Source organism: Ambystoma mexicanum, chromosome 7q (assembly GCF_040938575.1).
Source record: "Ambystoma mexicanum isolate Mex_15411 chromosome 7q, UKY_AmexF1_1, whole genome shotgun sequence".
Classification (NCBI taxonomy): domain Eukaryota; kingdom Metazoa; phylum Chordata; class Amphibia; order Caudata; family Ambystomatidae; genus Ambystoma; species Ambystoma mexicanum.
The window spans coordinates 117,077,322-117,103,232 of record NC_090941.1 but is presented as its reverse complement, the minus strand read 5'-3'; the positions used below and the strand labels follow the sequence as shown (position 1 = coordinate 117,103,232).

At 44.0% G+C, this 25,911-nt stretch overlaps 1 protein-coding gene across 1 annotated transcript in view; it reads left to right on the top strand.

Annotated features, from left to right (window-relative positions):
* Window positions 1-25,911, top strand: part of CLCN4 (chloride voltage-gated channel 4) — a 336,781-nt gene that overhangs the window by 288,417 nt on the left and 22,453 nt on the right. The window contains exon 12 of the mRNA XM_069640618.1: window positions 5,156-5,372. Within this exon, the coding sequence (XP_069496719.1) occupies window positions 5,156-5,372 (217 nt within the window). The remainder of the gene's footprint in view (window positions 1-5,155; window positions 5,373-25,911) is intronic.

Here is a 25,911-nt window from a genome sequence, read left to right as displayed (position 1 = left end):
CCTATGGGGCAAAAATGGGAATGGGGAATGGCAATGGGGGAAAGGGGAATTACCGCCCCGCCAACCTTGGAATAGGGCGGTAATTCCCCTTTCCACCAAGGCGGTGCCGGTATTTTACCGGCATGGACCAAGGTGCTAATAGCACCTTGGTCCACCGCCATAATGAGGCCCAATGTGTTTAAGTAGATACGCTCTTCTATCTTGTGCCATTGATTGTCTTTCATTAGATATTCAAGGGACTTGCCCTGAAAGAGTCTCAGCCAGCTTCTCATTAATCATCTCAGCCCGTGTTTGGGTTGTTAAATGGTGGACAGTTATAGACCCGCCCACCCTTTCCTTAGCTTGAGTGCTATTGGGAGCTGTCTGCATTTCTCCAGTCAAAGGAGCAGACATATTAGATGTTTTGAATCTGCATGATGTTGTATCCAATCTGCTGAGTACTGCAATCATTCCAGTATCTATAGTAGTAATAAAATGGGATTCACAGGGATTTTGTATTATGTGTTTTACATTACTATTTGCTCTAGACGGGTGGCCTGTGCCAGCAAAACTATGAAATAGCTATGTTGAATTTAAGCTTTGTTAGTTATGTCTTTTGTCAGTGCACCTGCTGATGTGGTTGTTCATTAATAACCTGGATAGAAGAATTTGTATTTTATATACTTGCGGGTAACGAGTTTAGTAAGACATTCTTTTCTTGGATTATCTCATTAGCTTCTCGGTAGGAGCAATCAGCTTCAATGCAGCCTTATATGTCACATTTGGGCTTAATGGAAATACAGCCTTTAATTTGCCTATAGTGTTCCCACGCGTTTTTATTTATTTTATTTATTTTTTGTACATTTGTATGGCTCCTATACAGCCAAGGTGTTTCCAGGCTTCACAAGGCAGGGGTGGGGGGACAAGGAGAAAAACAATAACGGTCCTACTAAGCCTTCTGACATTCGCATCGTGCAAGTGCAAAAAGGAAGTGGAACAGGGGAGGTCAGGGAGGATGGATGATGAGAGCGAGGGATGGGGGAAAAGCATGGGGGAGGAAGCCCAAGGGGCTAGGCAAGTGCTAAGGGAGCCAGGAGGGTAAGTGACAGGGGAACAGACTAGTAGACTAGTAGACTAGTGCAAATATGGTGGCCCAGACTCAGTGGGCTAGTCAGGGAAGGGTGCCGAAGGAAGGTGCTGGTGAAAATGGGTAGGTGGGACTGGTCGAGGACGGCCTGGCACCCGTTAGACTCATAAGGGACCAGGAAACCAGTCGCAAAGGGAGGGGGAGAGGGAAGGAGGAGGAGAAAAGGAAGGTCTTGGGGAGCAGGCAGTAACCTCACAAAGCACCTAGGACAAACGCAGCTCAGTCTGGCTGTAGTCATAGGGCCTGATTCACAGACAATTGCACTGGAGAAAACCAGGAGATACCCTGAGAATCTCAGATTTGCTCCCAGCTCCTCATAACTGATTCATAAAGCCTATTACTAGCCTGGAGCTGCCCGGGGCATCTCTGAGATGCCATTAGTGGATTGCATTTGCCCCTGAGCATCTCAACAATGCTCAAGCCAGCTCCAAATTTGCTCCAGTGTTAGGGCCTGAATCACAGAACGTTTTCCTATGGGATAGCACCATTATAAAATGCTTCTGTGAATCAGGCCCTTAGACTTTGGGTCTGATTCACAGAACGTTTTCCTATGGGAATGCGCCATTATAAAACACTTCTGTGAATCAGGTCCTTTGTGAATAAGGTATATGGTAGCAGGAGCAGATCTGAAATGGTCAAGCCACCTCCTGATTTGCTTCAGTACTAATCATGGTGAACTAGGCCCAATAAGTAAAGTGTGAGCAGTTTCAAGTGTTTTGGCAATGAAAACGTGTAAAGAGGGCAAGCCGAAACAATGCAAGTATGGAACTCAGTGTCCGAAGAGGGCTTTGAGGATGTGGATACGACATGCAGGGCTCTATATTTCCAGCTATATTAATCCCTGCACTAGTAAGCTTGATTCAGCACAGCAGTAGGGCAGTGACAAGTACATGAAATGTGAGGAGTGCAGGCATGGGATGCTCTGCTGTGTCTTTAAGTTGGTAAAATGTAATAATAAAACCTAGAATTCATTTCTCACATCAGTTTGCAATCTACTGTCTTCCATTCATGATAGATAAAATAAAGCTATAATTGTACCTGTATTGCTTAACAAATGTATATAAGGATTGTCTTTTAATAGCCTGGTTGGCTTATTAATTCAGCTCTGGAAAATAGTAATATTTTGGCTCCTGAAAGCTAAACCATGTGAAATAATTGTACCTTTCTCTACAATGTGAATTTAGAAACAAAATGGCGAAGAGCCTACAATGTAGAGTGGGATCAAATCCTCACTTCAACACTTAACAAAGGTGTGATCTGTGCAACTCATTCAATCTCCCCATGACTTGCCTTCCAAAATGCCGTGTCACAGAAGTGATTTAATTGAAAAGTACGTTATTCAAAAAAGCGGCACTTAACTTGTGTTTCCCTACTGCATATTACCCATGATAAATGAGTACAGAAATGTGCAATTCTTCAGCATGTAAACGAATAGTAATTGCGTTTTAGACCTAAATGGCCTGCTGTGGAATGTGCCTAGTGGTTGTTCGTTTGATAGGAGGTCAAATGGGTCTGTGCGCCAGGCACCATCCTTCCTTAAGATGTTTTTGTTTAATGCTGCCATTTTAGAATACAAACTACCAGCCCTAATGCGCCATCTTCTTTGAAGCTGGGGGTGACAGAAGACACTTAATTCTCTAGACAGATTTGTAAACCGTGTGTATGCCTGAAGCCTGTCCCTGCGTAATATTTAGGCACTGTGATCTGAAAGAGTAATACTGTCAGTAAGGAGGAAGACTTCTGTGTAATCGAAACATACCTTAAATCAACACCTCGTGATCCATTTGCAAAAACAACATTTGACTACACAACGTCCTGAAGTACGTCATTCTCAAATATGCTATCCAACTACTCAAATGTGCACAGTGAGATCCAAGTATCTGCAGTGAGGTTGGCAACGACCACAGCACCCTGAGCCTCAGAGAAACAACCCAGCATTCCTCTTGTGGGTCTTTGCTGAATACTTGACACAAAGAAACCTGAGCCTAAGAAAACATCAATGCAATGGATGACCCCATTTTTCTAGTAAAGAGTTGCTGCAGAAGCTTTCCGGCAAGGACCTACAAGCCCAACATTTGGAAACACATTTGCAGGAGACACATTTACTTCAGAAGGGTCAAGAGAGGGTCTTGAACCGATGGGGAGGGACTGGCTATGGCTCCACATTCTCTCAGTTTGCGAGGGGTGTGCTTATCTGGATTGATGCAACGGCCCCGTTCAGGCTCTTGGAGGTGGTTTTGGATGGGGAGGGACGATATGTGATCTTATGCGGCCATATTGGCCATAGAAAAGTGTGTAAAGTAAACTCCTAATTCCCTTATCACAAAATCCCGGCCTATATACACACACCTGAACGGGAAAATAGCACCACTGTGTGATGCTTTATACCTGTGGTGCGGCGACTTCAATTGTGTATGTGACACCTTCCGAGAAAGATCCTCTTCTCCATGAGGCGGAAAATCCCTGGTAACTGGTGCCCTTAACGGGACCCTATTGGAGTTTGTGCTTACAGATGTCTGGAGAGAACTACATCCGGATGCCCGGGGATACTCCTATTACTCAGCCCCTCACGGGCTACACACCGGGATAGACTACTTGTTTGTGGGATCAGAACACTTAGCAGAATTCTCCAGCACAGAATGTCAGACCACTACCCACTGATACCCGACTGAGCCCCCCACCCATTCCGACATGGCGCATGCCCGCAGATGCCATGCGAGATGGCCCTTTCAGGGATTCGCTGACAGAAACTCTGGAATGATTCCTGGAGACCAATGTGAGTAGCATGGGCAGTTTGAGTATTGTGTGGCAAACCATGAAGGTAGTGACTCAGGGAGAGATCATAGCAAGTGCGGGGGGGGGTATCCGCAGGAGGCTTAGGGAGGACCTACAGGCCATGGAGGGTAGGATTAGTGCCCTGGAAACTCAGAACACTTGGGTAAGATGGTTGGAAACAGAGCTAGCTGAGTTCCAATTACAGTGCTCGCAGGCTTGGAGGAGGTTGTCCAAATTTGATTATGACACACAACTGGCGAAAGCACACGCCGCGGTGGACAAATCTGGAGGGATGCTGGCATGCATATGCAAATGCGAACACTCTAAAGTCATAACCATGCATGAATGCGCAGCTCCGTGGCAATCCCAAGCAACAATCAACAACATCTTCTCCACGCATTATGCCCACCTATATAGGCATGACACACAGATACTCTCGGCAGAGCTTAACACTGAATGTATGCAGATCAGGCTTCAGAGGCTCACAGAAGACCAGGTGGCAGCTCTGGACCTTTCCGATCTTGGAGGGCCCAGTATTTCCCCATTCAAGGAAGCCGGACCCGGTACATCCCCATTCCCATTTCAGCCCCCATAGGGTTCAATGGGAATGGGGATTATGCTAACAACGGGCCCCTGGTTAGCATCCTGGTCTGCTCGCGGGACCCGCTAGGGACGCCTGGTTTTACCAGGCGTCCTTAGCGGGTCCCGCAGGCAGACCTCATAATGAGGCGGTAGGGGGATAACAGGGCTGGCAGCTTTACCGGCCCCGTTAACCCCCTACCGCCAGGGTCGTAATGAGGCCCATAGTGTCCAAATATATCTCTAGAATCACCCGCCCCACACAAGTACTCATTCATCACCCGCCCCACACAAGTTCTCATTCATCACCCGCCCCACACAAGTACTCATTCATCACCCGCCCCACACAAGTACTCATTCAAGCCAAGCTCTGTGAAACCAACAGAGCATAACCAAACTAACAAACCCCCAAACCTAGGTTATAAACAGCGCCCAACAGAGTGACTCCGTTCAGGCACGCTGGCTCCCCCTATACACTAAGATTGGATACTGAATGTCCCAGAGAAAATTGTTCCTGTTAAATTGCTTATTGAAGTACAGTGCTGTCGTATTTATCACACAGTTTGAAATTGTGCAACATTAATCACGATGAAACTAATACAGCAACTATGATTCATATGAAATTGTGATTAACAATGTTCATGCCTCGCTTTTGTTTTTTTTGGGTCTGTTTAGAAAACGCAAGGCAGAGGCAGGAGGGGGTGGTGAGCAACTCCATCTTGTACTTCACTGAAGACGCACCCGAACTTCCAGCCAACAGCCCGCACCCCCTGAAGCTGCGGCGGATCCTGAATTTAAGTCCCTTCACTGTTACTGACCACACACCCATGGAGACTGTAGTGGACATATTTCGTAAACTTGGACTCCGGCAATGCCTTGTCACCCACAGCGGGTAAGTGTTGGAAAGCAAACACCCTTCACATTTGGTTTTGGTATGTGCTGATGCCTTTTCACTCTGGGCCTTACACTTGGAAAACATAATTTGCTTTGCTCACCAAGCTCACCATTGCATTTCAGTAGACATTTTGAGCCAGTTATTCTACTCTGTTGTTCTATAATACAGTCCCTGGGATAAACCTATTTTTGATTTTTGTGTGTATGATGGTGGTTTGGCATAATCCTTTGTCCAAAACAATGCTAGAGGCAAGGAGAAAATGGAAGGCTTTTTGAGAAGCAAATTACGTGGTCGTCGAGGCATCTAGCAATGCTTGTGGCATGTATTTGCTGCAGCACTGATTGTTATTTATGTTGTTTTCCACCATATGAACTAAGGAGAGTTCAATGAACTATGTACGTGCGACTCAGGAGTTGGGATGCAGGTATGGTTCTATCTAAGCTCTGTTGTGTGCATGCCACTCACCACACCTTGTTCTTCTGCCAGCATTGCTGCAGGTGTGCAGTCTCGGGGGGATAGCTCAGGAGCAATGTGCTCACCTTGGAAGCAAGACGACACTGAGCAACACAGGTTCGATCCCCCAAGCTCTACGCTTAGAAACCTCTAGGTATTAAGCGCGTTATAAATAACCTAACATATCATACCATCATCATGCCGGATTAAAAATGAAAACTGCAAAGCAGGCTTTTCACAGCTGCATTTTTTCTGCAGATTGCAGGGGGAGCATTTGCTCACCAGAAAGGAAAGGTCTTCCTTTAAATATCCCACGCAGCATAATGGGTGGAGCCGAGAAACCTGTGGGCAGGGAGCAGTGTACAGTACCCGAGAGTCAGGGAAACGGAAGCAGGGTGCTGGGATCCGTGCCCGAGACCACACACCAGCATGGGAGACCACAAATACCACCAGTCCATTAACTCCCTGATATTTCGGACTCAAGAAGGAGTGTTCAATTAAAACAAGCAGCCCCACTCAGAGAAGTTGACTTAATTATTCACACCTGCCAAGCGGAATGTGACTTGCAGCATACATTTTGAACTGAAAAAATGACTATGCGTTGACTTTGCCAGGGCTTTGCATGGCAAAAATACACTTTGCACGGTTCCATGAATCAGGGTTTGTGTCGGAAGTGCGAAGACACTTTTCAGCAGTGCAAAGTCTCTTTGAACCAAGCAAATATTCTATGAATCGGGCGTAATGTCTGTAATAGTGGAAGGTGAAATGGAAAATGCGACAATAGGTGGGCATGAAGGCTTATACTGCCTGGCTCTTACCTTTTCCTGGAATGCATTGTCAAGTTTACATGAAAAGGGGAGGCTGTTTTTTCCTCAGGTGATTTCTCTGATGCACTCATTGGAACTGAGAACAAAGAGGACTGGGCACGAGGGAATGGGCACTGCTCTGTGCGTCAGGTGGAGATCACGCTCCGTCTTTAGCTGCAGGACATGTGTTTGTGTTATCACAGCTATCACTGTAGTAATGGAGGAGGGAGAGACTCGATCCAGTGCACGGTGTCCATTCATATGAGCGAGGCACGTGGTAATTAGATGCCAAAGGAGGGGATTTGTCCACAGATGGTTTCCCACAGTGCACAGATGATGATGCTCGCCCGTGCACTAACCTGACCAGTGCCAGATTACCCATTAGGCCAAGTAGACACCGGCCTATAGGCCCCACTCCTTTTAGGGTCCCCGCAACAACGGATCAAAATAAAGCGGTGCAGAAAATTAAAAACGTATTAGGAGATAATTTGCAAAGGGGGGCCGTGACATGTCGACTGCTTAGGGTCCCCATAGGGTTTAATCCGGCACTGAACCAGACAAATGCACGCAAAGGAACCTCTTTACATTGAAAAGGAAACGGCTACCTCTGTGTTTCCTGTAAATCTGTCACTGAAAAGAAGTATGAGAGAAAAATTGATTATTCTTCTGTTAACGCGATGGGTGCTGGGACGGAGGTGTTTGATCTAGCACATTAGATTTCAGGAGCACACCCGTGAGATGTTGCTTTTATTTTACCAGTCCTTGCCTTCCATAGAAACAGTACATTAGAACCTATTTTTGAAAAATGAATGCGATTGCCTCCTACACTACAGTTTTTTTAATCGAAACCACGCAAGGCACCCTTTCTTGGACATTTTTAATTGGACAAGTATCTAGTTAAGTACTACACACACACACACACAGACACACACACACACACACACAAACACCCCCCCCCGCACTGCAAAGTAAAGTGCAAAAGCAAAGGCATGTAGGCCTGCAATTTCACCTTTGTTTTGCACTTCGCAGTGGAAATGACAAAACATTGCCTGGAAGACTCCTGTTTGTACCTAAGCACAAACGTAACTGGTCCTCTCTGAGCAATTTATTTGATTTTCCAATGCACAGATGCCAATATTAATCTACGCACTATACACACATTTGTCTGATATGCACACTTCCCGAGCACCCCTGATATGTGTCCTTCATGCTGAAGCACGACTCATCAAAGGACTCCATAAATTTGACTACATCATCCGACCCACATTGAACTGCACTGGCACTCGCTGAAAGCCTGTATCATCTTCAAATCTTCAAATCCTGCAGCATCATCTACAAGTCTGTCACCCTGAAGTCCCCAAGCTACTTCACTGAGAAACTCAGCATCTCTGGAGGCCTACGATCCACCAGAATTAAGAACATGTGCAGACTTAAACTCTGCAGGTGCAGGAAAGAACCATAAGACAGGCCTTCTATGTTTATGCCACAAAACTCTGGAACCTCCTCCACATCAACAACAGATCCGCCGCCTTGCTTATACTGTTCAGGAAGGAGCTCAGGATCCTCATCGCCAAGTAATGTCTCTTCCCTAACACCTATTACTACACACCCTCGTCACCCCACACTACCTGAGACTGGGTCATCTACACCACACTGTTTCCACACCTGGTTGCTTGTGGATCCCTTGTTGCCAAATTGGCCACCCTCACACTCCCATGTTGTTAGCGCCCTGCTCCCTTGTTTCTCTGCTTCTCTCACTGTGTTCTTCCCCCATGATTGTAAAGTGCTTCATTAGGTCTTCACTCAATAAATACCCTACAAATAATAATAATAATATTAATTATCAAAATATGCAAGCGTATGTATACTGTGCACATGCTTGCGTTACTGTGAAGGATTGCCATCTGGTGAGAGTGAAATAGCCAAGCTTTTTCGATTTTTATTAAAAAATAAAATGGTGTGCTTAAACCATCTCAGGAAGTTTGGTCTGCTAATCAGACCCCCTTTCCTAAAGCTCCATGCAAAAAGCATACTATACACAGGTGCCCTCCTGCATTAGTCTCCTAGTCTCCTGACATCTGCATCACCTGCTCTCCAGGCGAACAGGTCTGATTTAAAGATCACATGGACCTGCAGTGCTGCCTTTGACACTCTCAATGAACTTCAAACCTCTGCTTGCAGCCATAGAACCAATTTGATGCTGCATCGTATCAGCCACCCTCAGCGCTTCATATGCTTGAACAAAAGCTCATCGCTGCGGGAGCCTTCAAACCACTGCATTTTTGAACAGCGCCTCAAACCACCAGGATCTTAGCATTGACCGGACCAAGATGTCCATCCGACCCACTGGAAGCATTGTGTAATTTATTGACTCGACCCATTGGTACCAATTGTCTTGAACTTGCTTGACTGTCGAACCAACTCTTGTTTACCCTTTGAACTGCACCATTCTGATGCAGGATCAAACCACATTGCACTTGAACCTGGTTTGACCTGCAAGAATTGCACTGAGAATTCCAGTTCGATGCTTTCTAACTTCCAAGAACAGAATAAGGTCATTTTGAGACGCACTGGCTCTGTGGACCACTTTTAAGACCATAGTGACTGATAAACCACCCTTTTGCACATTTTTCTAAGATCTATCCTTTTCAAAGTGCCATTGTTGTAATTTGTTGCAACTTCACCCCTGCTACAGTACTGCCACTTTTATGTTCTGCATTTTCTGTGTCCTCTACACAGAGGTGGGTGTTTGTTAGTGTTGTCGAAGAAAAATCATGCTCGCACTTTGATCTGGATAGATGGCAAAAAGAGGAGATTTATTTGTTGAATTGCAAGTCAAGGCGTGCAACATCACAGTCTGGACCAAACTCACCTAACTAACCTAACCTACGCTTCAGGCCCATGATCTTTTATTACCTTATGGTCACCTGAACCCAAAAGGTTCATGAAAACTTCAGACAAGGCCTTCTGGAATGTTTATCCCGCCTCCCACCAAACAGAGCAACAGTTCATTAAAACCAGTAGTCAGAGCTCATTGTTCATGAACGGAAGTGTTGTTTTCTGATTCAGTTCTGATAGAGTATACTTTGTCGGGCATGGAGATTACTTCTGGGGGACTCTCTCCGGTTTTGCCTCATCTGTCAAGCAGGGTACGTCCTCTACCCTGTGACGATTTCTGTTGCTTTTCAACTGTCCATTGTTCGTACCATTTCAAATTGGGCAGATACTCTGGACACTGCTCCACGTCCTGGCTCCAATAACCCCAGAGGGCATAGAGGGTATTATTCTTTCATTACTGTTCACGTGCTAATTATCAAGTTTTGCCGTCAGCCAACATGAGAAAGGGAAACCTGATATAGAGTCGCTAAAAGGGAAAAAGAAACTAAGGTCATGAGAGGCACGATATCACAGGGCTGGGCATATTCTTTGTTGAAGTTCGTAGGGTACAGGCCTGATCCCTCCCGTAATAGAAACCTTCCTTCCTTCATCATTTCCCTCAGTGTGAATGTTCATATACTTATTTATTTAAAACAATCGTTTCTCCCATATGCCCCCTTTTTCCCTTTCAGTGAAACCATTTCATCTTAACCTAGTGTTCTTACGTGAGTAGTGTTTTATATGAACTGGGCCAACACAGTGAGACCTTTTCCCCTCAAATACAATCTAAGGCAATAATTTGTTATTCAACTTGTATTGCCATCAAATTCTCAACATACACTGCACCTGTATAGACTTTTCCCGCAACTACTTCATCATGAAGAACAGGTAGGAATGCTCATGCCTTATTGAATGGGGCCTGAAGGGTCTATTCAGTATTATCACCCCACTTTCTCTTCCTACTACGAAAACAAAGAAGAGTATCAGATAACAATAGTGGTGAGGTAAGGCTGTTCAGACATTTCATTACAAATCGAACAAATTACATAATTGGGAGTGCACAAGGTGGCTTTATGATGGGCTTCTTGAAAAGCCCTTTTTTCTTCATTAAATAGGACTTCGAACAAATACAAATGCTTTTTGACATGTTACCTTACTTCTGGCAATAACTGCAACAAATTAACAAAGCTCCTGGGCAAGGCGTTAGACTATCTCGGCTGATAATCTATATTGAGGTTTTTCAACTCTGTGCCCCAAGGGCCGCAAACCTGATGAATATTCAGGATATCCCTCATTAATATTCATGAGATGAAATGTGCATACATGTGGCGGTGGTTGCCCCTCAGGCATCCGAAGAGACATACTTCAACAGGAAGCAGTATCACTTAATGAATATCCAGGTCACCTGTGATGCTGACCTCATGATCACACACTGTCGTGCCTGCTTTCCTGGTTCCACCCATTCTGCTTTGGTCCTGCGGAACAGCACACTGTTTGCATACATGGAGAGCCACAAACGCCAACTGACATGGATACTCAGTGAGTACAAGTGCCATCACACAAAATAATGTTGCAGCAACAGTGAAATGCAATGTTAAGGAGGGACTTTACCACTACAGAACAATGCATGTCCTGTCAAAGCCCTGTACATGCAGAACCTGCCCTCCCACCACACACATTACAAAGCACAAGGGCACAGGGCTCTCCAAGTTCACAGTTTTGTATGTTTTTTAAAGGGGGGTATAGCAACCTGATAGGTCAGGGGAGAACAGCTATTCAACGAAGTAGTTAGAAGAAATAATGTTTGATTAATTGAATGTAGACAAAGTAGAACAAACATTAAAAAACATTGGGGCAGTCCAAACACTGCTCACCAACAAATAAACACAAGAAAACCAAAATAACATTTGCTCAATGCTTTCAATGAGACCAAATATTTTTTCAAACCAATGCACATTCAGCCATACCACATCAATGTATGTCATGCCCAAAGACAGAGGGCCTCATCACGAGTTGGGCGGTCACACCGGCGCTAATAGCGCTGGCGCTATCTGCCCTACTGCCAAACCCACCGACGCTATTAGCGCCGGATCACGGGTTTGGCGGATTTGGAAATCCCCATTCCCCATTGAGCCCATTCGGGAATGCCCCATTACCCATTGGGCTCAATGGGGACATTTTGCGCTCATACTGCGGATTTCCCGCCGGCGGTATGAGCACGAATTTTCAGCAGATTTCACACCAGCTCAGAGCTGGGGAGAAATCCGCCGAAGCCCTGATTTGGCGGACCCTTAAATCCGGCGGTAACAGCGCTACCGCCAGATTTAAGGGTTACTGCCAACTCGTGATGAGGCCCAGAGACATGTAACACCCCAAGAGAACCTAAAGAACATCACCTGTGCATGCATACCATACAAGAAGGATTTTAACTCATAAAACAACAAAAAATGTTCAAAAACATCAAAACATCATTATGGATATTACTACAATTTCCTGTCACCTGATCCTATAATACTCAAAATCTTTGGAGTATACTAATGATGAGTAAAAGTTCAATATATTCTGATGAGCCTTTGAAAATGAAAGGAGGATGCCAACTCGAGTTTCGACTGTAAGGGGCCGTAATTTCTAAACACGGGGCCCAGTCTTCTTCAGGGTGTAGAACAAATTAATTCCATGGGGTAGCCTGAAGGGTAATTCCTTGACAAAGGAAAACAAAAACACTAATGATTATCCATAAGGTTCAGTAGAACGAACACACGTAAATCACAGACAGCCTGCCATAGGGCACATAATGCATGGCTGGATTTAAGGCAGACAATATTGGGGAAAAGACATCCTTAGAACTCCCAACTGTGTCCAGTGGTCCCTCACGGCAAAAAACCTAAGTATCAAAGAAAACTGAGGCATACTCAATTGTTGGCCTTGGAGTCATGTTAACCAGTCCAAAATACAACACTGTCACCACCACTGTGGTTTACTTAAAACAAGAAAACTGTGTAGACACACATGCATCAAACTGTCCTTCACAGAGTTATTCAAGTCGTAGTGACACTGAAGGAGGGGTGTTAGGACCGTAGCTCAAAGTAGGTCATGAAAGGACATGCCTGGGCGTCCTCAAAACTGCATGGAATAAAGATACGAATGAATTGTAAATGCCTACCTCAACGTGGGGTTAAGTTACATCATTCGTGCGTATGGTCTTTGCAATATTTTACATATTTAAGCACCTTGTGCAGCCTCAAACTACATAATAACCAACCAATGATCCTCAACACCACGCTTCAGCACCTTATCTGTCATGCCTGGGATGTCAACCCCAGGTAAACAAGCAACAGGATGGTGCACAGCCACAAGAACACAAACATGGCATGTATACTTATGCATGTCCAGGGGCTGTGGTAAGGCACCTTTGTATATGCATATAGCAAGGTAAAATCGAGCAAGTCAAAGGGAGGTGGGCCACTGGGCTGACGGCAGTGCAAGCGAAGCCAGCACGCTGCATTGTAGTGGTGGTGGGTGGTCCGTGAGGACCAGAATTGTGTGCCCAGGGGCAGAGTCCGAGGACAAATGGAGCCAAGCACAAGCTATGGACGGATTCTGGAGTCCAATGTACCCCATAGTTGGATTTTGAAAGTACTCCAGGAATAGCGCAGCTGTGAGTTCTGCAAGTCCTTCAGGCAACCAGTTCTGCAAGGCAAAGTCAAAGTTGGGAAATCACTGGCGGTAGGAGCAGGTCCTCCGGATGTATGCCCTGGAAGGCCCACCTTCAACAGCAGTTGTCGGGACTCTGTTTAGGTCCGTGTGTAACATGGCAGCCATCTAAGGCTGATCTGATCCATATGGGAAGCACATCACTCAAAGAGCCAAGTGTCAACAGGGGGCCACCTAAGTCCTGGAACGAAGGCCAAAGTAGGGGGCTGTGCATGGATAGTTTGAGCCAGTGGACACACAAAGCGGGTTGTCTGTCTATCACTGGCCAGATGCCAAAGGCTTAGCATAGTGAAGACTTAAGGAATTTTGAACCAGGAGCTATCCACAGGAGGACAAACTGGTCAGTCCAATGGCCATAGCTCAGGTAGAAAATCCTTGCAGGGCAAAAAATTGTCCTACGGCCAATTACTATAGGACAAGGCCGGTTGTCCACATATAATTAGTCGGGCGCCCCGAAGGGTGTAGAAATGGAAAGCCACAAAGTTTGTTCCAGGAAATATTGACACCTAAGGGAGACCACCAGAGGGTCAGACCATTACAAAGCAAGCTTCAAAGTAGGGATCCACAGTGGATCTTCATTCAAACTCCAAAGATGCATTTTCAAGCGAAAAATCCAAATTTCCTCCAGCCTGAAAAGGCGATTTGAGGTGTCATAATTGCAGGCATCTTGTTTTTATGAAATCAACAATCATTTGTATTTGTATTTGTATTTTATTTATTTATATAGCGCACCTGGCCCAGAGGCATCCTGGTGCATCACTTAGGTTACATGGTGGATTGAACATGCATAATAAAACAGGTTACATGGCAGATTGACAAAAGCATAATATTCAGGGTAATATACAGTATAAGGAGAAGCAAGTCAAATTTACAGTCATATAGGATAGGAGAACAGTGGTGATAAGCAGGGCCAGTCACCAGACACCAGGTATGTACAGGTAAATGTGAGGACAGTAAGATTGCAGGAAATATAAACAAGCAACTTTATACAATGGGGCAGTAGAGCACAGGTGGTGAGGGCATGTTAGTGCTGGGAAAGGTCTTGGGTGAACAGCCAAGCTTTGGCCTTGCTCTTGAAGGCAGGGAATGACGGTTCAGCTCTGAGCGGGTTTGGGTGTGAGTTCCATAGTTTCACAGCAAGGACTGGGAAGCTGATCCCGCTTGATGTTTGTAACTTAAAGCAAGGTATGGAGAGGCAATTGGCCTGGGCAGATCTAAGAGGTCTGCTGGAAGTGTGGTAAGCAAATCTGCCAGCCAGGTAGTTGGGCGCCTTGGTTGACAAGACATTTGTGCATCAGGGCTAGTGTTTTGAGAGAAACTCTTTGTGATACTGGAAGCCAGTGAAGGCTCCGCCTGGTGTCAGAAATGTGGTGGTTCCTAGGAATGTTTAATGCGGCTCTGATGGCATTATTTTGGACAATCTGTAATTTGTTGAGATTGCATTGGTTTGTGCCTACATAGAGGGCATTACAATAATCGATTTTGGACATAACCAGGGTCATGGCTAATGTAGTACAGTTGGCTGGTGTGAGGAAGGGTCGGCTGGCTGTGATGAGCTTACAGGTGTAAACTGGGGCCAAGGATACTGCATTAGTTTGTCTGGAGAGGGATAGTGTGGAGTCAAGATACATACCTAAAGTTTTGGTGTTGTTAGTAACTTTGATGATGTTACCATCCATCTGATGTCAGAGGCCGTGTTGTTACAGGCCAAGTAGTGTTGCCCAAGTGGTGCTGCAATTGTGCCATCTAGATTCTCGATCTGTGCTAATTAATTCTGACTGATGCTTTGCGTGTAGTCACGCCTATGTAGGCTTTTTCGCATGGGCATAGAATCAAATATACAACGTTGGTGGAATTACAGTTAGTGTGGTTCTTCAGTTGCTACTTGATGTTGTTGTATTTGACCTCTGAAGTATTCATACAGAATTGGCAGGCACTGCAGTTCACAAAGCTAAATTGGCCCACTACGGGGTCAGTTGGAATGCTCCATAGTTGTGTAATGTTGTTCAATCGCGGTAGTGGGGTCAGTAATCTCTGATATTTTTGCCTCTTCTGAGAGAAAATAGTGGTGGTTGTAGTGTGCAGCCAGTACCTTTAACTAGATTCCAATGTTTATTCACCATTCGTTTGATGGAGGTAGTGTTGTTGGAAAAGGTTGTTATACAGACTCACCAGGCACATGACATCCAGCAACCCACAGGAATAGGTCCTGCAGGACAATGTATTAGTATGCCAATAATGCATATTGTCCCAACAAGTAAGTAATACACAGAGGACTACAAGAACTACGATCCATAGGGAACACCTATCTACACAGCCAGGAGAAACTGGCGTCTGTGCGTGTGAGCATTTTTGGTGTGCTCTGTTATGTGCACTGGGTTTGTTGTGTCCTGAAGGCTGACGTCCAGTGTCTGAGTTGTTTGTTGTCTGGAGATATTGGGTTTCTAGTATGATTAGAGGGGTATGTGGCTTGAGTAGTTTGGTGGGTTGTTTCACTATTCCTCTGGGCATGTGTAGTGTGTGAGAGATTCTGGGTGTGTGGAAAAGAGAAGGGGGGCTTGGTTAGTTGTATTCTTTTGATTTCTGGGAGTTGAGTAGTGTTATTGTTGGATTTTCATTCTGTATTGTTCCACGTTTGTTTTGAACCAAGAGTATGGTTTGTAGGAGCACACTTCTATGCTTATCTCAGTGAGTTGAATAGCCATGTTTTTAGTTGTTTTCTGAATGTTGGGTGGTCTTCCATCGTTCTTATTTCCTTCGGTATCGAGTTCCATAGTTTGGCTACCAGATAGGCGAAGGTGGTTCCTCCAAATGTTCTTTTCTTGTAGTGCCTTGTTTCTATTTGGACGTCTTTGTTCGATCTTAAGTCTCTTGCTGGTTGGTAACGGGTGATTTTAGCTTGGAGGACTTTGGCTCCTTGTCTGTGTAGTGATTTATGGACAATGCAGAGGGCTTTGAAGTTAATGTGTTTCTTTACTGGCAGCCAGTGTAGACTTCTCAGGGCCAGTGTTATCCAGTCTCTTCTATTTAGTCACAGGAGTAGCCTTGCTGAAGTATTTTGGATGCGTTGTTATTTTTTGTGAGGCGTTCTGGCATTTCAAGACAGAGACTATTTGCATAGTCTATTCTTGATAATACCAAGGTGATGATCGCAAGGGTTCTTGTGGGAAATTAAGGTAAAAGAGGATCCATCTTATTAATCGCTGTAGGTAGAAATTTTGTTTTGCTATTGCATTGACTTGTGGTTCCAAAGAGATGGTGTTGCCCATGAGAGTTCCCAGATTTCTTATTACTGTCAATGTGTCTGGTTGGGTTCCCATTCTCCATGGCCAGGTCAGGTATGCCTGTGTTGTATTGTTTTCTGGAGGGGAGATCATTATTTTTGGTTTTGGTTGAATTTAGCTGGAGATTGTTCTTTGTCATTCAGGTGTTTATGTCAGTGAGGCATTTGTTGAGGGTGTTGTCAGGGTCTCAGTTGGATGTTTTGAAGAGATGTTGGGTGCCATCTGCATAGTTACAGGCTCCCAGTCGATGGGTTTAAATGACTTTCATTAGGAGGGGTCAGATAGATGTTGAAGAGAAGCAGCGAGAGGCTTGATCCTTTTGATACACCACAGGTGATATGTTTAGTGTTTGATGTAAATGGCGGTAGGTGTTTTCTTTCGGTTTGGTTGATGAGGAAATATGTCAGCCATTGTAGTGCAGAGCTTTTAATGCCTCAGTCTCTTCATTGGCGTTGTGTATCTGATTTTGTCAAAGGTGCCTGATATGCCCAGTATTATCAGTGCCGATACGGTGCTGATGCCCGCGTTTTTTATTTTAGGCTGTCCCGTATGGAAAAGAGTGTGTATTTAGTTCCTCTCCTGGGTCTGAAGCTGACTTGTGTATGGTCAAGTATTAAGTTGCTTTCTACATGATTGAGTAGTTCTTTGCAAACGTGATTCTCTAGGATTTTTGCTGGGTTTGGTAATTTGATATACGTCTGTAGTTAGTAAGGTCTTCTGTATTTCCCGTCTCATCTATTAGGATGGTTTGATGTGCGATAATTTGAAGGATTTTGGTACTATTCCTGTATTTAGGGATAGAATCATTAGTAGACGGAGTTATAAGGCTGATGTTTTTTAGTTGAAAATTTCTTTGTAAATACCCGGTGGGCATGGTTCACTGGAAGATCCAGTGGCATTGGTGTCTTTTATTAGTTTGTCAAACTTTCCTCACTTATAGGTTCGAATCGATCAACTGTTGTGATGGTTGATGGAGTGCTGGTTTCTGGGAGTGTGTTTGTAGTACTTTAGCCTGTGTCAATGGTCCGTTGAATGACTACTATTTTTGCTCTTAAATGGGTCATGTTATTGTCAAATAGGGATTGTGATGGTATGATGCAGTTGATGCAAGAAGGTGTGGTTTTTTTCCTTGATGATTCTTAACATTTCTTTTTGTAGGTTGTTGCCAATTGGATTTTTGTGGTGTAGTATGCTTTTTTGGCTTTCAGGATTGCTGATTTGTCTATCTGTATTTGTCATTGGTAGTTGGATTTGTCCAATTGGTTGTAGTGTTTTCTCCATCATTTTTCCAGTTTCCGTTTTTTGTGTGGAGTGCCATCATTGCTTCTGTGAACCATCTTGCTGCAATTTTCTTTGAAGTGGGTTTCAGAGTTTTAGGGGTGCTAATTGATCTAGCATGTCTGTGATCCAGGTCTAGAGCTTCTCTTCCATTGAGCCTGGTGTCATTCTATTTAGCTGGGAGGTGTTAGGTTTGGTAGATTCCAATATTTCTGTTAGGGTTTCCAGGATAAGTCTTATCCAATTTCTTTTGTTTGTCACTGGGAGTTTTATGTTTGTGACCATCATGCAGCTCAAGATTTTGACAATGAAAGGGATCGTATGATGGTCACTCCATATAATTGGTAACAGTGGAGCGGATGTTGACAGTCCATCTCTGTAGAAAATTGCATTTAAAGTGCGTCCCGCTCTATGGGTGGGAACGTTTACTATTTGTTTGTTGTGAAGGGTTTCCAGTAGGGCACTGAGGGAGTTTGTAGTGGTTTAATTTTCTCCTTCGATCCAAATGTTGAAGCTCCTCAGAACATTTTTTATTTTTTTATTGTGCACATGCCAACAAGTGACTTTTACACATTCACAACATTGCATCTAACAATGTATAAAACATAGTCACATCTTGTAATAAAATATATCTAAAAAGAATTTACAAATTCATATATCTAATGTTGTTCCATTACTACGTAATAAAAGTCAACTCTTTTAAGATCCTCACAACTTCAGTCGTAAGCAGTCTTTCATGGCCTGCAATGAGGCGTTCCCGAAATGAGTCACTCGTGAGCCACATGGTATGATCTACAAACTGTTGCAATAGTAGTTCTCTTGTGCCTTTACATGATATTAAAATGTGATATAACGATTGAGATCTATTTTCCTCGCAGGGGTTACAAGGAGTGGGAATGAGTTGCTTACCTCTTGCAGACTGAATTTCACCTGTTTTTAATATATTCAATCTCACTCTCAAGAAGTCCATTCTCATTTTCAAATCTGGGCACTGTGCTAAGTAGTTTGGAAGAACATTTTTTGGTTGATCAAAAATGTAAAGTGATTTGTATAGCCTGAAACTTCTCATTTGGGCAATGGTTTCAATCCAGTCTGCACGAGACAAAGCTAACTTGACCCTCATTGGATTTTCTACTAGGTTAATTATTGTACGATCACAGTTTTCCAATACACTCAATACATATTTTTCTAACTTCTTTAGAAATCTGTTTCGTCCATTGCCCATTTAATTCATGAGATTTCTAAGTAGAGAGTTATCTGTAGAGGTTTGTATTGATCTAAATAGAGTCGTAGCCATGGGAAAGCTCAAATGGAGACGGAGGACATTATTCCATATTTTCCCTTCTAACGCTCCCAATTTATCTCTAGTGAATTGAGATTTGTATCATAACCATAAAGTAATGACGGTACAATGTTTGCTTTATAATAGTTCAGCAGAGGGGGAATTGAAAAACTGCAGTATTTTGCAAGTATTTTTTTCATCTGGGTTCTGAAAGGAATGATTTTCAATTCAAGTTTGTCCTCGCAAGTTCCTTTGGCAGGCATGGATTTAATTTTGATACCCAGATAAATAAGTTTGTCGACCTGCCTAATCTGTTGCTTCTGCATGAACCATTTGTAATTTATCTTTTGTGCTCCATGATTTTTAAACCCTAGGATTTGAGATTTTGCTGGGTTAACCTGTAAATCGTTGTTCTCTGCATAGGTTCCAAACACATTCAGTAATAGCTGCAGTCCTTTGGTTTGTAATCTAACAGGACAATATCATCTGCATATGCGATCCACCTTATGGGCTCAGAAACTAATCATAGGACTTGCTAGTGATTCGTGTGCCAGGGCTTCATTGAGATCTGCTATATAGAGGATAAAGAGACATACTGCCAGAATGCAGTCTTGTTTCACTCCTCTGTTGGTGGCTATCTCATCTGATAGAGTACCATGGGCATTAAATCTGACCTGAACCATCATTCCTTCATATAGGCTTATTATAATTGCGAAAAGGCTTTTTGGATTTCCCCATGAGGCAAGTTGTGTCCAGAGAAGTTCTCTATTGATCGTGTTGAACGCTGTGGACAAATATAACCATGCTCCATAGAGGGGACGGGCATTCTTTTGATGTGATGAACTAGAAGTCACAGACCTAATTATCCCATTCATTGAAGTGGAGAGTCTCTTTCGAAAACCAGTCTGGAATGTATCCAATATATTCTTTTGGAGAATCCAGTCTTCAAGATTTATCAGGACAATTGCGGCAAAAATCTTTTCATCTACATCTAGAAGGGCAATCAGGTAATAATTTTAGGGATCCTCCCGATTACCCTTCTTATGTATTGGAACAACAATTGCACTTTTCCATGATTCAGGGACCCTCCTGGCAACTAGCACTTCTTTGAAGACCATGGTCAGAATAGATTCCCATAGTTCGACATTTGCTTTTAGGATAGCATTGGTGAGGCCATTTATTCCAGGTGCTTTTGATGTTGATGCTTTTTTAATCATTACTTCTACTAGGCCACTGTCCCAATCCAGGTGCCATTCTACACCAGGCTTGATACATTTGGAGTTATCGGACTTCCATTTAAAGATTTCTCCCAAGTACTTACACCAGCTGTCATTATTGATTATGCTACCCTGTGTCTGTAATGATGTTTGATTCATATTATTTATTAAAGTAAAAACATTACAGGAATTCTTGATACTACGGTAGCTAGCATTTCTTCACTGTCATTTTGCAGACGTAGATATCTATGTGCCCGGGACCAGTTTCTTTAGCTGTTTCCAAATACTTTTGCTCGTAACCTGCGTTCTGCATTTGACATACCAGAGTGTTTAAGGTTGGATATGGACGTTCTAAGTTCTTTTTTCCTTAACCATGATATTTTGTCAAACCTATGATCATGATTTTTTGGCTTATTTAGATTAAACGAAGTAGGCTGGTCCACTTCCCATAAGAAGTCTATAAAATTAGTGGGTTGACAGCTTTCTTCCGACGACTCATCTGAGCTTTTGTTGACTATTCTGTATAGTTTATCATTCAGAAGCTTACCATTGCGTTTAAATATTTTGACCTTGTTTTAGTTATTATTTACCATTGGATCAGTCTTATATTTCAGAGTATTTGCTCTTTTTTCTATTTTCAGAATCACTGCTAATCTTTTTTGATCACTAGTACCGCCAGGTGAAATCTCAAAATATACACAGTGCTCAAACAAGTCTGTTGATAGCATCAGTTAGTTTAGGGTGAAGACGCTTGTACTGTCAGTGATATTTGTGACAAAGTTGCAGTTGTAGGTGGGCGGTCTGTAGATCAGAAGGAACAGTAGGTTGGATCAGTTGTTGAGCTTGAGATTGATTAGGGGTGATTTGCATTCTTCTGTGTCAGTTCAGGAGAGGGGCATTGAGCAGATGTATTTTTTGAGTGCTGGGGCGATTCCTCCTCCTCTTCCATGTTCACTGTTAGAAGAGTGTATTAGTTTCCAGTTGTTGGGTTTGGCTTCTTGGGTGATTACTTTGTAGTTGTCAGATAGCCATGTTTCTGCGAGAAAGAGCGCATCTTTTCCACCTTCGCTTAAGAGGTCGTGCATTTAATTTCAGTGCTTTGCCATAGATCGTACGTTGAGTAGCTTGCAGGCTAGTGTGTGCGAGTTGGCTTGTGCTTTGTTAAATGTCGTTTCTCTCCTTTCGCTTGGGGCGATGAACATTTATTCTTTGGCTCTCTCATAGGTGAGTCGGTTTTTTGCTGCGTGTGCCTTTGTTGAGGAGTTCAATTAAGGTGCACAATTGATTTCACTGTTCTGATTCCTTGTAGTGGGGTGTTTTGTTGTGCATGTGGTCCTTTTTCCAATCTCTGTTTATGGAAGGGGTGTGTATGGTTAGGGATTCTGGCTTAGCTCTGGTTCTTTCTGAAGCTGTTTTCCACGCTTCTGGGTTCTGAGCATTGTGGTGGGTGGTTTGATAGTCTGGTGGGGTCTGCTCCAGTGTTCCTTGGGTCCTTTGTTATGGGTTGTTTGTTTTTTTGGTGTAGTAGTATTGTAGGTGCAGAGGTAGCGGTAGATGTATGATGTCTTTGTCCGTATCTTTTGTTTGTTTAGAGGCAGCTGATGGTGATTTTGAGGTGTTGTGAATTCTGGTAGATTATTTCTGTTACTCGACAGTGGTGATGTTTCATTCGCCTTTCTTGATCTGTTTTCCATTCTTGTTTCCTTGTCATTCTCTTATCGGGGCATGTTTGTGGTGTTTCGTGACTGTTGTGGGTCTGTGTTCTACTGCAGATTTGGCTGTGCGTTAAGCTGTTTTGGTACAAGATTCCCTAGTTGGGTGGCTCTCTCTTGTTGATAGTTCCTGTTGGTTTCAAACATGGCGGGTAAGCTGTAGTGTTAGATGGTTGTTGACTGGATAGATCAATGTGGGGCTACACACAGTGGTGTGTACCTCACTGTGGTTATAGGTGTGCAGTGGCTTGCTTTCTCACAGCGGTCACAGTTTTGTAATTTTTCCAGGGGTGAAAGCCCTCCTTTGGTAGTTTCTTTTTTGTTCCCAGGAGTCGATTTATGGGTACACACAGTGGTGGGTGCCTCACTTCAGTTATAGGCTTGGGGAGACTTGCTTTGTCACAGTGGTCCCAGATTTGTCATTTCTTCCATGGGCGAAAGCCCTCATATGGTTGATTTTTTTCTGTTTCTCCAGAGTTCTCAGGGGCTCTTGGTGATAACTGTCAGGCAGTTAGGCTTGTGGTGAGTGAGATTGGGTTTCCTGGGGTGGAGCCTCTTCATGTGGTCTGTTATTTTGAGGTTGATAATCCTTATGGTGGGGGGATTCTTGGTGGCACTGTACTGAAATAGCCAATTCTTGGTGGCGAGGTACTGAAATAGGGAGCTGCCAGGGGACGGAGGCATACCTGTGGAGCTTATCTTGTCATTGGAGTATTTTCTTGGTTTGGGGTTTCTGGATTTCGTTGTGACTGGAGGTTTGATAGATAGAAATTCAGGCGGTTAGAGCACAAAGTGGCAGAGTTCAGAGTGGTTAGGTTCAAGGAAATGTCCGGGTTAGAGTGATTAAGTTTCCAGCTGGAGTACAAAAAAGCAGTGGGAACCCAGGGAGGGGAGAAGCAGGGAGGTTACAATTTCTGTGAGTTCGTGTTTTGTTTATTTATTTTTGCATTTGTAAAGTGCCTCAACCCTCAGGCATCAGGGCGCTATTGCGAAACCAGTTACATACAGGGGTAACATAGACATGCAACACAGTTAGAAAGTCAAATAGGTGCAATTGTTAGGTGAAGAGCCAAGTCTTTAGTGCCTTCCTGAAGGTCCAGTAGTATTCTTCTGCCCTTAGGGCTGGAGGGAGGAGGGAGTGCTTTCCAGTGAAGGATGGCCCTTGATGGGAAGCTTATTCCTCCTCCCGTGACTTTCTTGAAGGTAGAAGGCACTAGGCGGTTAGCGTGGAAGCATCTAACGGGCCTGGTGGATTAGGCACGTGTGTAATTCTGCATCAGGTACTGAGGGGCCGCCTTCGCCATGCATTTATGCATAATGGATAGGGTTTTGAAGATGATTCTCTCTTTGCTGGGGAGCCAATGCGCCTTTTTTCTTGCTGCTGAGATGTACTCTTTTACGGGAAAGTTCAGGGCTGCTCGTAGGGCGTTATTTTGGATTTCTTGGAGTTTTTGGATGTTACGTTGTGAGGTCCCTGCTAAGAGCACATTACAGTAATCTATTCTTGCCCCTGCGTGGGCTCTGGCCATGGTGAGACAATTGTCCGGCATGAGGAAGTGTCTTGCTGCGTTGATGAGTTTGGTGGTATATGCAGCGGAGGACGCAATTACGTTCACCTGTCTGGATAGGAAGAGGGATGCATCCAAGTAAAGCCCCAACGTTTTTACTGTGGTTAGGACAGGAATTTGGATGCCGCCTATTGTGAATTCAGTGAATTTAGAATTGGGCTTTTTTAACATGGCTTGGGAGCCAGCTACCAAGATCTCGGTTTTGTCATCAATGAGCCATAAGTGTTTGGTAGCCACCCAGGCTTGGATGATTGAGTATATATTGGTGATCATTGGAGGATCGGTGTCATAGCAGCAAGTCAGTGGTAGGAGGATTAGTGTATGTTATCCTAAGGGAGTCAAGGAGGTTGAATAAGGGTTTTGTGAAAATGTTGTAAAGGGAGGGGGATATGCAGGATCCGTGAGGCACTCCGCAGGGCACAGGGATGGGGGGGGGTGCAAGCTGTCTCCGAGAAGACTCTCATGGATCTGGCCTCTAAGAAGGAAGCTACCCAAGTCAAGGCTTCATGGGAGAAATTAGAAGACTCAGTAAGATGGTTGCCAAGGGTTGAGTGGTTGACCAGATCGAAGGCGGCAGAGAGATCTAGGAGGAGAAGGAGGACTGGTTTGCCTTCATCTCTGAAGGCATCGAGCCGATTTTTTCGGTTTAGTAAAGGTGATTCAGTTCTGTGACCTGGCCGGAAGTCTGATTGGTGTAACCCTAGGATATGGTTTGATTCTAGAAATTACTGGATTTGGTTATAGACTGCTCTATCAAGGATTTTAAGTAGTAATGGTACTGTGGAGATAGGGCTGTAATTATTGGGGACTAAGGGATCTAGCGTCGGCTTCTTCAACAGAGGGAGCACCCAGGATTCTTTCAGGGTATCTGGGACTTTGCTTGAGGTGAAGGATGCATTGATACATCTGGTGTTGAAGGGGACTAGGTCTTCCGCACAGTCTTTAATAGTGTTTTCAGGGCAGATGTCTCCTTTGCATTTGGATGGTTTAAGCGTTTGAAGGCTCTTCGCTGTTTCTGATTCAGATACTTCTCTGAATTGGAATGGAGTAGAACAAAGGGAATATGAGTGGTGGGTGCAGAGATGAGGGCTTGTTTGTACGCCATTTTTTGTTGGATGGAGGAGATTTTAACGAGCATAGCATTCTGAATATTCGTGCAACATATTTCGTCTTTGGAGATGGAAGATTGTGGAGTGGATGGGGATTCTAGTTCTCTTAGGATGCGAAAGATTCCTCTACGGCTTGAACTAGCATTGGGGATTCCAGGGATAAAAGCTGTTGCTTTAGGAGCAATGGTAGCTTGTTTGTATTCCTTGGAGTTGAAGGCGGCTCTTAGTTGGACTGTCGGGTCATGAGGACTTAGGTTCAAGGTGGGAGTAGCAGGTGTCAGGGTTCAGGAAATGGTAGGGATTAGATTGGAAGATTCCAGGTGGTTAAATTTGAGAGCGGTAGAGTTCAGATTGTTGAATTTCAGAGTAGCAAAGCAGAGTCGGGATTTCAAAGTGTAGGCCTTCAAGGTAGCAAGTGTTTGGAATGAAAACATTTTGGGGGCAAGACTGGCCATTACTCGCTAGGATCTGGTAGTAAGGAGTTTAGAATGAAGAGATTCAAGAGCCGTAGGAATCAAGTAGGTGGAGATTTAAAGTGCTTAGGTTTATGAGCAGCAGAATCAAATCAGTATAGTTTTAGAATGGCTGAGCAGTGGGAGATCCAAAATACAAATTTTAGGGCAGCAGAATTTCAGGAGCTGTACAAACCAAGCAAGTATGGTTTTTGCGTTGGTAATTTAAATGTTGCTAGATTCAAGCAGTAGAGTTAAAGGCAGCACAGTCTTTTTTGCATAGTTCCAATACTGTTTTGCCATATGTATGCTCCATAGAAAGAGTATTATCTTGTTAATATACTCTCTGTCAATGTGGCTAAAACAACCCTCAGTATTCTCTTATTTATTTCATTCCAATTGTGGACTGCTTTAATGTTTATATAGATTTTTTTCAGCACTTTCCTATCGTAAAAAACAATGGGCCTCATTATGACCCAGGTGGTAATTTACCGCCTGGGTCGTACCCTTACCACCATGGTGTAAACAATGTTTACACCATGGTGGATGGCGGATTTACCGCCCCATTCCAAGGTGAGTGGGGCAGTAAATCCCCATTTCCCATTTTACCCTTCCCCATTCCCATTTTTGCCCCATAGGGCATAATGGGAGTGGGGAAGGCGCTAATTACGCCACCGTAAATTACGGTGGCGTAATTAGCACCATGGTCCCTTAGCGCCATGGATTTTAACGCCTGCAAAAAGCAGGCGTTAAAATCATCATGGCGCTAAGGGACCTTGTAATC